The sequence below is a fragment of the Parasteatoda tepidariorum genome, chromosome 6, assembly GCF_043381705.1.
Source record: "Parasteatoda tepidariorum isolate YZ-2023 chromosome 6, CAS_Ptep_4.0, whole genome shotgun sequence".
Classification (NCBI taxonomy): domain Eukaryota; kingdom Metazoa; phylum Arthropoda; class Arachnida; order Araneae; family Theridiidae; genus Parasteatoda; species Parasteatoda tepidariorum.
In genome coordinates this window covers 25,724,247-25,737,775 of record NC_092209.1, presented here as the reverse complement: position 1 = coordinate 25,737,775, position 13,529 = coordinate 25,724,247, and the positions used below count along the sequence as shown (strand labels likewise).

General features: G+C 32.8%; 1 protein-coding gene across 2 annotated transcripts in view; it reads right to left on the bottom strand.

Annotated features, from left to right (window-relative positions):
- Nucleotides 1-13,529, bottom strand: part of LOC107440435 (multiple ankyrin repeats single KH domain) — a 75,944-nt gene that overhangs the window by 40,353 nt on the left and 22,062 nt on the right. Inside the window, exons 7-13 of one of the 2 annotated variants that reach the window (XM_043049254.2) lie at nucleotides 13,267-13,456; nucleotides 8,210-8,401; nucleotides 8,014-8,123; nucleotides 6,828-7,043; nucleotides 5,840-5,986; nucleotides 3,522-3,621; nucleotides 200-1,969 (exon numbers count right to left, since the gene is read on the bottom strand). In XM_043049254.2, coding sequence (XP_042905188.1) covers nucleotides 200-1,969; nucleotides 3,522-3,621; nucleotides 5,840-5,986; nucleotides 6,828-7,043; nucleotides 8,014-8,123; nucleotides 8,210-8,401; nucleotides 13,267-13,456 — 2,725 coding nt within the window. Of the gene's footprint in view, nucleotides 1-199; nucleotides 1,970-3,521; nucleotides 3,622-5,839; nucleotides 5,987-6,827; nucleotides 7,044-7,945; nucleotides 8,124-8,209; nucleotides 8,402-13,266; nucleotides 13,457-13,529 lie in introns of both variants that reach the window. The other variant, XM_071182114.1, reaches the window with a different exon arrangement.

Sequence of the window (13,529 nt, the reverse complement as noted above, 5' to 3'; positions counted from 1 at the left end):
AGATTGATCTAAAATTTTTTGATTAAATGGTTTTGATAGAAAAGAAACAATATTCAAAGACATGTTATTTAATTATGTATCGCTATATTGCAGCGTCTAACAGACGTTGCCAACAAGTTGTGACATGCTGAAATAGATAGAGGATAGAATAAATTAATGGTTCATAGAATAAATTGAAATAAAATTAAACAAAACCTACCAGACATGATTTCTCCTAAGGTATCGTGAAGAGTTCTGGCAGGTGCTGCAACCATCAATCCACTGCTGTCACTAGTGAACTGGAAATTATGAGGAAAAGGTTCACCACAACTAGTTGTTATTGGAAGGGTATGACTAACAGGCTGTACTGCTATAGATACAGGAAAAGCTGGAGTAGTAGTTCCACTTAATGCCAAAAAACCAGACCCGTCAATAGGAATGTTTCCAACAAGAGTGCAAGCTTCTCCCCCACAATGAGAAGTAAGCTGTTGCTTTAAATTCGGATGACTTTGAGTTGCTTGAACTAGGGTAGCTAAAGGAGAAGGGTTTACATGCAACAGAGAATGCTGTTGTACTTGGTTGGTTTTAGCTTTGATCAGCTTAATATTTTTTTCAAAGTGTTGCTGCTGCTGTTGTAGCTGTAGATTCTGCTGCTGTTGTTGGAGAGTTTGCTGTTGTTGTAATTGTTGCTGCTGTCTTTTAGATTCTTGTTGAATGACTTGCGTTAGTTGCTGGTGTTGAACTAAATGCTGCTGCTGTTGTTGTAGAAGAGCTTTCCCAACAGTCACCGGGTCGTACATTGGAATAGCATGAGTCTGGGTACTATCTGATGTTAGTTTAATTCCTCCCATGGCATGCATTATTCCTGCAATGGCACCTTCACAATACTGAGTGCCTTTAAGGGTAAGATTCTGAGTGAATTCAGAGAGAACAAACTGCTGTTGTGTATGCTGGTGAAGCAACTGCTGTTGTAACTGAATTTGCTGCTGTTGCTGCTCATTCAAAACAATATTTCTCAAGTTCATTTTTTCCATATCCTCTACCAAATTTGTCTCAGATTCAGACTTTATTTCATTTGGTCCTATTTGGTTAGGCTGTGACTGCAGAGGTACCTGTTGCTGCATTTGTTTAGGGATATTGTTTTTAACTTGCTTTACTGGTTTGCCAACTCTGGCTTTACAATACTCAGCAGCTGGTGTCGTGGTTGTAGTCGCATTGGATAGTTGTTGTTGGAGAGCTTTTTGCTGATTTTGGTACAGTAACTGTTGAGCATGAAGAGCTGCGGGTGAAAAAGGAACACTAGTTGTTGCAGTAGTGGATTGAAGATTTAAACCTAACTGACTTGAAACAGAAGAGATATCTGTAAGAGAAGCTAATGATTCAAAGTCTACTACAGTTCCGCTATTAATTAAAAGTTGCTGGGTACGGGAACCAGGAACAGCTGTGAATGAATTCACAGAGTTACTGGTTACAGCTGTTAAAGGTGCACCAATGATAGTAGCACCTATTGGGTGCAAATTTTGATGATGCTGAGTTAGTAAGAGTTGAGCTTGAGCTTTTTCTTGGAGTTCTCTTTCAACCCTTTGAAGTTCCTCAAGAATTTGCTGCTTCTGTACTATTTGCTCACTTGGACAAGGATGTAACATTTCAGCCTTCTTCATCATTGCATTTATACAGTTTTCGAGTCTTTCGCTAGGTTTTAATTCAGTCTCCTCAATGGTATCAATATTTCCCCCTCCCCCTATTGAACTCAGCTCATTTTCCATTATGCATTTAGAATTAGTTTCTGCTTGGATTGATGAAGAATTGGCTTGAGCAGCTGCATTACTTTTATTCCGATAATGGTACCTTTGAGCATTTTCACAAAACGAGGAGGAGGGGGCCTCATTATTTTTAACTAGGGTAGTTTTTCTTTCAGCAGTCTTCCGTTTTGGTATAGCTTGTGTCGTGGTTGGTAAAGACTCACGCAACAGGTCTTGAATGCGGGGAACTAGAACAGAAAAAGATTAAATTAGGTCAATTCACAAACCAGTTAAGCACACAAACAAATATCATTTAAAAAGATGGGCAGAAACAAAGCATGAGATAAAGAAAAGAATGTTAAATTTAAGAAATTATGTAAAATAATAAGCTTTGCAAAAAAAGAAGAAAAATGGAATAAATTTTATGCGGATCACAGTACACATTAACCAAACAATGCAAAGCCCCTAACCCTATTTTTGAAACTCCATCTTTTAACCATCATGGTAGCAGCAAATGTTTTAACTGAAAGATTTGAAATCCTATAGTTCATTTACCAAATTGCTTTTTAGCTTCAACGTTTAACATATAAATTTTTACATGAATATTTATCAACTCTGAACCGGACTATTTTCTTTATATTCTTGTTCATTGCTATAAAAATATCACAAAATAAAATTAGTAAATATGAAAATATGATTTTTTAATAGCTCTGCATTTTAAAAGAGAAACTTAAAATTTTATTTTTCAGAAAGAATAAAAAAGTAATAGCTAAAGAAAATTATGTTTTAAGAATTTCGTAACAACATACAACTAGACATGAAATTTCCACTCATCAGCTTGCTATGGGAAATTAAATATTAGTGAGTTTTATGACGATATGATAATCAGATTTGCAGAGACGCAATGATGATGGATTGGATTGACGTTAAAAGGGGGGGAAACAAAAAAGGATAACAAAATATACTTTTGAGGAAAAGGCAATTTTAAGTTCGCCCCTCCATTCAGTTGAATTCTTTGGCTAGATTTCGGAAGGTGAGAGATGAAACTAGAAATAGCAAGTCAGTCATAAAATGTGGAGTTGGTAACCTACAACGTAATTGTCTATTAAGTCATTGATTTTAATAATTTTTAATGTTTATTTTGTGCAACCTTAAAAGAAAGAAAAATTCAGTTTTCCCATAACTCCTTAAAAAACCTATTTCCTTTTCCCAGAATTCCTGATATTCTCGGAGTGTACATACCCTGTGTAAGCAGAAACTTTCATCCATAATATGCCTAGTACTCTTAAAACTGAAACTGCATACACAACTCAACATTTTATGAAATATTTATACCACAAATTCATAAATTTCAGCATTCACTATGGGAATTCAGAATTCCTGATATTCCCGGAGTGTACATACCCGTGTAAGCAGAAACTTTCATCCATAATATGCCTAGTACTCTTAAAACTGAAATTGCATACACAACAACATTTTATGAAATATTTATACCACAAATTCATAAATTTTACTCGTGTAATAAATTGAATAAAGTAATATGTAGACCCATGATTAGATTATTAGATTATATGAACATAGGTGATTTCTCAATACTTAAGTTCATCTTATTTTGATTGGAAACCATTTAATCATTTTTACATCACATATTGAGTGTGTATGAATATTTATTTGCTCTTAGTGTCTATGGAGAACATAGATATAAATATAATTAAAATGAAAATTAGGACGATTAAAAAAGAATAAACATTAAATTTAGAAATACACTTTCAAATATTAAAAAAAAAAAAATTCTATTACCAGCTTGCACATTAGCTAAATATGAATTATTTGCTATAGTTGTAGCTTCAGAGTCTTGAGGGCAGAACATTGGAATTCCATGTGGCGGAACTCTGGGTGCCTGCAAAGTATTTTTAAAAATATTTTCAAAATCTTGCTTTGAACTGAAAAATCAATTCAATGTAACTACTAAACATAAATAAATTAATCACACAGAACTAATGGTGAGTGCTTCAATTTTCAATTCATAAGTATTCTCTACTATTGACTTTTCGAATAATCCCAGTTCCATGTGACATCGTGAGCTTTAATGATGTCACATGGAACTATGATTGTTCCCTTATAGTTTCTATGTGACATGATTCTTATTTGGATAATTCTTTTTTTCAATACTAAAATGATTCTATAATACGAAACAAACTATAATAAAGATTTATATCTTAAATAACAATTTTAAATTTAGCATTTAAAGAACATTCCTAATGGATTTACCTGTCTACCTAAATTGAACCTGTATTATCAGCACAGTATATAACATATATTACAAATTCATTTATCATTTAATTGTTTTTTTACTCAAAAAGATATAGGAGATATCTTTAGTCTTTAGAAAAATTATTCACAAACTACATGAAATGAACTTTTTAAATTTTAACAACTGAAAAAGCACTCATTTTATTTGATTCACGGAATTCGGCCATTAAGTAAAGGGGCATAGTTAAAAAAAANCAATGGAACCTCAGGAGATATCTTTAGTCTTTAGAAAAATTATTCACAAACTACATGAAATGAACTTTTTAAATTTAAACAACTGAAAAAGCACTCATTTTCTTTGATTCACGGAATTCGGCCATTAAGTAAAGGGGCATAGTTAAAAAAAAAAAAAGAAGTAGAAAACTAGTTTTGAAGATGCTAAATTTCTAAACAAGTTTTCTTTGATACTCTCTAGATTGCTACCAAATTTAACCATTTAGGTGATAGCTCTAGTTTTTTTCAAAGTTGCAGACTTTCCTACATCAAAACATTGGTTTTCTCCAAGTTATTCAACAAAACATCATAGCTGTCAACTTATTAAAAACGAAAATAGGAACACAAAGTACAATAAACCAATTAATTGTGACAGAAAGTGCAAAACCTTGAAAATTTAATGTGCAAAAAATCAAAATTAAGATATCTATTAATAAAGCATACATGTTTCACATTTGACATAATTTTTTGAACTAACTTTCAACTTAAATTACTTACTAATGAAGAATATCACACCTTTAAAGTAACTAATTCAATTAAAAACTATCTTCTTACCGAAAATCGTGATATTGGATTTTGAAATCGTATGAATATGGATCAAGATATTGCATTTCAAAAATGCGAAAATATAAATTGCAATATTGAGCTTTCAATTTGTGTAAATGTGAATCACAATGCATTGATCTTTAGATTGCGTAAATATGAGTCGAAACTTTTAAATCAGGTAAATATGAAAATTGAGGACTGATACAAAAGTTGCCATGTTAGCAGATTGCAGCGCAGTTCCAAACATTCAAAATGGTGAAAACCTGCCAAACCAAAAGAATCAATACCTCGTTAACAGGATTTAGCTAAAGTTTCAAAATTTCATCGGATTATAAAGTTCTGATTCACGAAAGTCAGAGAAAAAATTAGCTCCTGCGATATTCACAGAGAAATCATGCCCTGTGTCTAGTTTCAAGATCAGCCCTGGGTTGAAAGAAAATCAGTATAGGGAATAAAAAGGCACTAAAATACTGAAAAATCTGAACATTTTGATCTAAAATCATATTTTCGAAACAAGGCTAAAAAATCTGAACAAATACAGTCTAACCGGAATAGTTGGCAGCGATGTAGAAGTAGTGAATAGTAAGAAAATTTCAATGCACATTTGCATAGGGGTTGAGCGTTTGGAAGTTTTAAAAGCACTCTAAGTTTACAGATTTCAATCTAGAGCCTAAATAAAGTTACTGAATTTAAATTTTCATATAGTCCCAAAAGAGAAAAAGTGCTGAGAAAATAATGCTATACATGATCAATAAAAATATTTGAATTAAAAAAAAATTCAATGAATTTTGAACGCATTCTGAACATCTAACTTAATATAATCATTAAACATAATCTCAAAGATGTGAAAAATTAGTAGTGGATTTTGATCCATATTAGTCTATCTTGATTAATATATGATAAATTATTATATATATTCCACATTAATAAATCTTTTGTCCATACTAGTAAATTTTTAATAATATATGATAAATCCTATGTAAATCACATAAAATACAATTTTTTATATTAACATTATAATTTATAAAAGAGAATGATAATTTTACCTCAGAATTTTCAAGAGGTGAAGTAGGAATCTGCGATACATCAGGAGGTGGAGGAGGTGAAGTCATATTATTGGGATAATCTAGCAATAATTGCACAACAGCAGTATGACCTCCTTTTGAAGCTTCAATCAACATTGTAGAGTTGTCCTAAAAATTTACAATCAATAAATTAAAAACAAAGCATACAGTAATTTTTATCCAAATGAGAACATTGTTGAATAAAATCCTGAGTATTAAAATAACATACTTATTTATTACATATACAAAGAAAATTTGATTGAAAAGTTTTTAAAAAAAGAAAGGTCAACAAACATTCAGTGCAAAATTAATCATTTCTGAAACGAAAAATTTAAAAATTTCTTAACTGAGAAATTTATTTCTTTAATGAAGAACTAATAAAATAAGTCTTCTTTGTCGCGAAAACAGTAAGCTAGTTTCAGAGACCTGTAAGTCCAAATTTGCTGTATATAGTAGAGAACCAATTATCCAGGATGTTGGGACCATCGCTATTCCGGGTATCAGAATTTCCAGATTTTCTCGATCAGCTAAAAAGTGTTGTTTATCGATGTCTTATCGAACGCAAATTATAATTTTAAAAGAGAAAAAAAAATAAACTCTCCAAAACTTAAAAAAAAAAAAGGAAAAATGGTAGAAAAATAACATTTCAAAGAATAAACACATTTACACTTGTAAATGTGTTTATTCTTTGAAATGTTATTTTGTTAACAAGATGTTATTAATGTTAAACAAGATAAACAAGTTTAAAAAATACAAAATTCCCATATTAATTTTTTGAATATGATCAAGGATGAGGCAGATTTCTGCTTTTTCTCATTGTTTATTCCCTGTTCTTTTAGCTTCTACACATTTTAAACTTTATAATACTTTATGGTTGTTACAGACTTTGCTATCAGGTTAATAAATGGCTTTAATAATTGTTGTCAGTGGGACAAACTAAAAGAAACTGACATAAAAACTAATAATTTACCTTAAGCTTATGAGTTGGGTCAGCTCCATGAGCCAGAAGAAGCTCAACAATAGAAATGTGGCCACCAGCACAAGCCAGAGATAGAGGATTATGGTCATTATTAGCGGTCTGCTTATTGACATTGGCACCTTTGGATATCAAAAACTGCACTGTACACAGGTGACCTGCTCTAGCAGCTTTCATTAGAGGTGTACGGCCTCCTTCAGATTCATGTTCCTAAATGGAAATAAAAAGTATATGCATTAAGATATAATTCAATTATTAAGCTTGATATTATACAAATATGAAAGAAGTATTGTTAGTTCAATATGCACTAATATTTGAAAACAGCTAAAATACATAAATAACAGGTAAGAACCACAATTTCAAAAATCTGCAGATCTGGAACACCATTGAAAAATAAAGAGTTATCTGCAGAGCCCACGATTAAATATTTGTACGTTTCAATTTTTTTTCGTCTGCAAGGTAAAAATAAATCTGCAATATCTGCTACCAGTTCACATTAATTCTGCTAACAGGGTAAGCACTAACTTTAGATAATAAGAAAAACTAGATTTAATACTATATATGGACATACTTAATCAATAGATTAAAAAGACTTTTAACAAAAAGTTTGCTAGATTACAATCAGTCTACTAGATTTACTTCAATTGAGTAGTTAGCAATATAAAAGCCAAAAAATAAATAATAATAAAAAAATTACCCCTAATTGTAATTTCTCCATTAAAACTTTGTTACATGAGTTTTGCTAAAGTGAACTTTTTAAACATATTGAAAATAAATAATTCAAAAAATAACTTCCTTTGAATGAAACTTTTTATAAATTTTTCATGTTCAAACCCATACCATGAAATTTTTTATATTCATACCTAATTTTTGGAATAAATATTATCTAAATAAAAAAAAAATGATCTATACAGTAAAAAATTTAAGGTAAACTCAAAGCAATTTTGACATTCTATACATTTTTCAAAGCAATTTTTCATAATAACAAAACTTTTCAAGTATGAAACTAATTCAGCTTTTTCTTTTTCTAATCCATATTGATAGAAAAGAAAAACCGGGATAGAAGTTAAATATTGATTTTAAAATTTTGACTAGAAAAGTTTCAGACTTACAAACGAATATTGCCGCAGAAAAAGTTTTCAAGCAGTATTTTCCTTTTACTGAGTTTATGAATACTCACTAATTTTGCATGAGCTTGAAGTAACATATCAGCTACATCTGTGTGGCCATTTTCACAAGCATAAGTCAATGCAGTGTCACCTGTAGCTGTTGTCGCATTAACATTAGCACCTACAAACAAAATTGAAATTCAGTACACACTAATTTTATTGTAGTAACAACGATTCGAAAAAAGAGGATAGATAGTTGAAACTTGCCGGCTGTAATTAGGTATCTAACCAACTCGATGTGTCCTTCTTGTGCAGCTTCCATTAGTGGTGTGCTAGCCCCTAATTCAATATCTGCTGAGGCCTTGATAAGGAAATCAGCAACGTCTAAAAAGCCACCACAACAAGCTAATGTTAAAGCAGTCTCTTGTGTTTCTTCAGTCTGAGCATTGATATCGGCACCTAAAATTAAAAGTATTCTTTTAATCACTTGTACAATGGAACCTCACATTGCAGACACTCCTACTAAAAGGATGCCTTTCTTTTAACTCTCTGTGAATCTACTATGAATAAATAATTATGTAACTTCTTCGAAATGCAAACACTCTTAACTGAACAAGAAAGGAACAGTACGCTAAAGCGTTTTTAATCTTTACAAAGCAGACACTTTTTCTGAATTGGTAGGGGAAAAAAAATTTTTAAAACTATTTCGATTTCAAATTCCGTTCAAGCTGTTGATTCAAACGATTGAAACAGGTTAGTGCAATTAGGGGTAAGAAAATGACTTACATTTCTTAAGGAAAAAGCATCAATAAAGTGCGATGAAGTTTTAGAATGGGGAAAGTTTTTTTAGAAAGTTTTTTTTTCTCCTTGCTTCTGTTCCCTTCCCCCTAGTCCTGCTTACCTTCTTAATTGTTTAGGTGCCTCTGTTGGTTGAGCAGAAAAAGATTTACGATGCTCTCAGGCGACTATGTCTTTTGGACCTGATGTAGGGTTTCCTATGGGGTTGACTAACAACAAGAATGTGCTGAACAGTTGTCAATTAATATAATATTTCTTTTTTCCCCAATTAAATGGTCAAAATCAGTCAGGAATTGAGAGAAAAAAATCTATTTGCCGTCCATGCTTTTGAATTAGAATGATAAGTCACTGCTAAGCTTCTGATGCTTTGAAAACATCTCGGTTTTACCAACTTTCCGATTAAAATCAGCGTTTTTTTATCACTCCCATCACTATTTGTAATAATAAAACTCTTCCTTTAGAATTTTTGCCTCCGTGACAAGCTTCACCTTTCAGTACCAGAGTACAGTATGACAAGTATTAGTAAAAAAGGCCAATATTAACTGCAATATAAATGTCATGAGTTTTATATCCTTGAATTAATACCAGTAAACTAGACAACCAATAACACTATGATCAACAGATCTACTTTCACAACACAATTTCTTAAATTTTAACCCATGTCACTCTTTAAAGCATCAAATCCATATATTACACACTGTGAAACGTTTCATAACTTTCAGAGCAGCGATTTCTAAGGCTTTTCCTTGAAGAATCATTCCATCAATTGGAATTTATGATCCTCGAACTTGCTGATACTAGTACAGAAGAGTTTCTATATCTTAGTATGTTTATTCTGGATTCTCTCTGACAGTCTCAGTTCCATACAGTATTTATCGCATTGGAGGAAGATGAGTGACAAAACAGGAGCTTCAATCCTGCACAAACTTAAAACCCTCTCACGATTGCGTGAAGTCCACCTCCAATGGATCCCTTCTCACGTTGGGGTACTGGGCAATGACATCGCCGACACACTGGCTAAGGAGGGGACAGAAGAAACTTTGATGAGTCCAAGTTCACTCACCTTCATGGAACTGGCATCAAAAAAGAAAAAAGAAGTCAATGTTTCCTGGCTCATACCCCCTAAACATCACTGGTACAAGAGCACCCATCCAGGAGGTGCACTCAACATTCGGTGCAATCGCAAGGAACAGACGGCACTTACCAGGCTTATCAGCAGCCACCTTAAGTCCCTTTCTTTCGAGGGTAGTGTTAAAACCTACCCAAACTGACCCAGGTGCCACAACATGCAGGCTTCTCCCCAACATATCCTGGACTGTCTTGGTCTAGACAAAGGGGACATTCTGAATAACCCACTTTTGGTGGTCGACTTCCTCCGGGTTATGAGTTTCATGGATATTGTTTAGCCCTGCTAACTTTGGGGATAAGGAAGGAAGAAGAAGTATGTTTATTCTTAACCAGTTTTTTTTTCTTCTTTTTTTTGTGCAAAAGTTCCATATTTCTCAACCTGCTTCCTTATTTAATCTTTTTTTATTTTAGAAATTATAGAATTTAATGGCAAATAGTTTAAATGTTTTAGTCTTTTTCTCAAATAAATGCTTTTCTACTTCTTCAATGATATGTGAATTCTTTCTTCAACAGTATAAATTTGTTTTTTCCTTTTAGTTGCAACTTAAAAACAAACAAAAAAAACTCTGCCCAAAAAAAAAAAAGAAAATTATTTGGGTCATTCTCACAAAAAGGTGATTTTTTTAAGTCCCTTAGTAATAAATATTAGGAAATACAGCAGATTTCTTAATATTTTTCTTTATCATTTTTCGTGAAATTCTTAACTAACAAATCATATGCATTTCTGCTAAATGTATTTAATATTTCATTCCTATTTTTTAATAAACATGACTTCAAAATCCCCTCCGTGGACGTCCCCACGTCTGTAGCACAAAATAATTTTTAATGCCTGTTAAACAATTTAAATGTTATTTTAATCATTTTTGTAGTTTTACCTAGTGTAATGTGTGGCACAAATAAATAGTCCAGGTTGGAAACTATTATTTATTCAAACTCTTCGTTTCCACAACACAAACAAATACACACACACACATATTCAACACATGAAATAATATATAAAAATCTCGAGCGAGAGAACGTTCAAAAGTCTGTGTTCTCATTTCAACTTCTTCAACCCAACTCCACATCTCCTCTCCCAAAAATGGCCCCCACTCGCCAAGATAGGCGCGCTTAATTCCATAAGTGTTATAAATTATTTCTGTCTCTGTTTATTAAAATGAAGAGTTAATAATCTTACGGAATTGAAATCTTACAAACTCCTCCAACCACCAGACTTTGCCTTTCCCGATACATAGGGGAAAGCAAAGGAAGAAAAACTTTCCCTTTGGTGAAGTAAGGTAGGGAGTTCTCTCATCATCACCAGGCCATAAGATAAAATTTTACCATCTAAGGGACGTTTAGTTCTTCATATACATATGTAGATATAAGTTCAGGAGTTTGTAGAATATAGAAGGATATAAATATAATATGCATATGAAATCTTGCTAACAAAAATTTTCAACATTTATGTACATGCACTTACTACATAAAACAATTTAGTTAAATACAGAAATCTATGCAAAACATTTGATTATAAATACAAAACAATTAAATATGAATACAAAACATGTTAATATGAATATTAAACAATATAAAACATAATNCCCAATAATTAATGAATTAGTCTTCATTGACATTTTATATTTTATAACATAAAATGTCTCCTCCGTTGACTATTACATCTCCTCCGTGGACAAGGCAGAATTTAAAATATTTTAAATCTTGTAAAAAATAAAATAGAAAACTTGACCATTATTATAAGGACTTATAACAAAAATAAATAAAGGCATTTATGTAATTTTTATCGCTTTTTTAATTATTTAAATTTAAGAAATTTTTTTAGTCTATTTATACCTTTTCAGTGTAAATGACCCATTTTCTCTTTTAACCGCCACACACTTTTACCTTTGCATCACATTAAAAACATCCAGAAGTGACCTTGGTTAAATTTGTCCATTTTAACACCTTCTCTCAAAACTTTTTTTTTCAAATGTCGGAAAATTGTCTAGGTGCAAAGATTCTGTCAGTTCCAAAAAAAACAAACTTAATAGGTGTTAACATAATAAGACATCGCACAACAAAAATTATTATCGGCGCAGTCTCTTCAACTAACAACAAAAAAGCCGAACAGGAATGCGGCCTGCCTCCTCTGGAGTGCAGGTATAATCTGGACACTATTAAGTTCACCAACAAACTAAATTGCTACAATAATGATCATGTCTCCACCAGAGTGTTCAATGAATGGAAAGGTACGAAAAGGCTTAAAAGATCTTCAATGCTCCAACTTGATAGAGACATCAGGAGCCAAATAAAGTTCGAATATTCTACCCTGGACTTTTTGCAGGAGCCTCTTTTTCCCAGAAAGTTACCAAAGGAAACGAAGATTAATCTGAACCTCCTACAACCATGCTCGAAAAAAGAAGACCCACTTACATTAAGACAAAAAGGCTTGAGACGATAGAGAAGTTCTTCCAGGGTAACTTAGCAAATGTATATACGGATGGCTCATCTGATAAAACCCTCAACAAAGAAGGTGCTGGCATCCTCTTCCTTCTTCCAAATGGAGATAAAATATATGCATAAAATCAACTCAGGCTTTATTGCTTCAAACTTCACCAGTGAACTTCATGCGATTAAGGAGGCACTCACATTTTATATGGCCAATCAGGAGATTTCAGACCCAACTGAGGGATTGGTAATCTTCTCTGACTCAAAAGCGTTGTTGATTGCCTTAGAGGCAATCAACAACGGTGAAATCAACGTCATCTCTGCTATAAATGTCCTACTTGAACGCTTGCACGGCAATGGGAAATCCTGCTTGCTGCAATGGATACCGGCGCACGTGAATACTGAGGGAAACGAGTGTGCGGATTCCTTGGCCAAGGCAGGCAGAGGTGCCGACCAACCTTGCACCACCATCACGCTTGCAGACGCAAATGCAGTTGCAAGACACAGACTTCTGCCCCATTCCTTCAGGAAACCCCTCATTACCGACTTTGATTGTTCCAGAATCTTAACATCAATAATTACAAGACTAAGAACAAACCACTTTAAAGGGATGAAAATTCTTCCCTACAAAATAAGAACTTATATTCCCTGCAAGAACTGCACCGATATCCAACTTACCCCAGATCACAGTCTCGAGTGCCCAGCCCTTACCCATATGTTTTACAACTGGATATGGTCAGAACTTCGTGAGATCCTCTACAGTAATGATGTATTGGAGCTAGCGGATGCAGTTTTGAAGGCACACAAGGCCATTTAATTGTCCATGAACACGATATTAAAAAAAAAACATAATAAGAGTAACATTTGTTACGGGGCCATTAAAACAAGAATAGACCTACGGAAAAAGAACGTTGGATCAAAGTTCAACTGTATTTTTTTTTCTTATTAAGAACTGTTTTTCTATGACTCACCTTGACTTAGAAGTAAAGCAACCATCTCTTCATGTCCTTCTCTAGCTGCTTCCATTAATGGTGTATAACCTTCGTCATTAACTTCTTCAATGTTTGCCCCTCTATCGAGAAGCAACATTGCAAGCTCGACATGACCACCACAAGCAGCTAAGGTCAATGGTGATTCAAAACTGTCAGCAGGCATGTTAACCTAAAAAACGCAATTATTTTGCTCATCATAAAATTTAATCATCATAAAAATTAATATCAGAAAAGGAAACTAT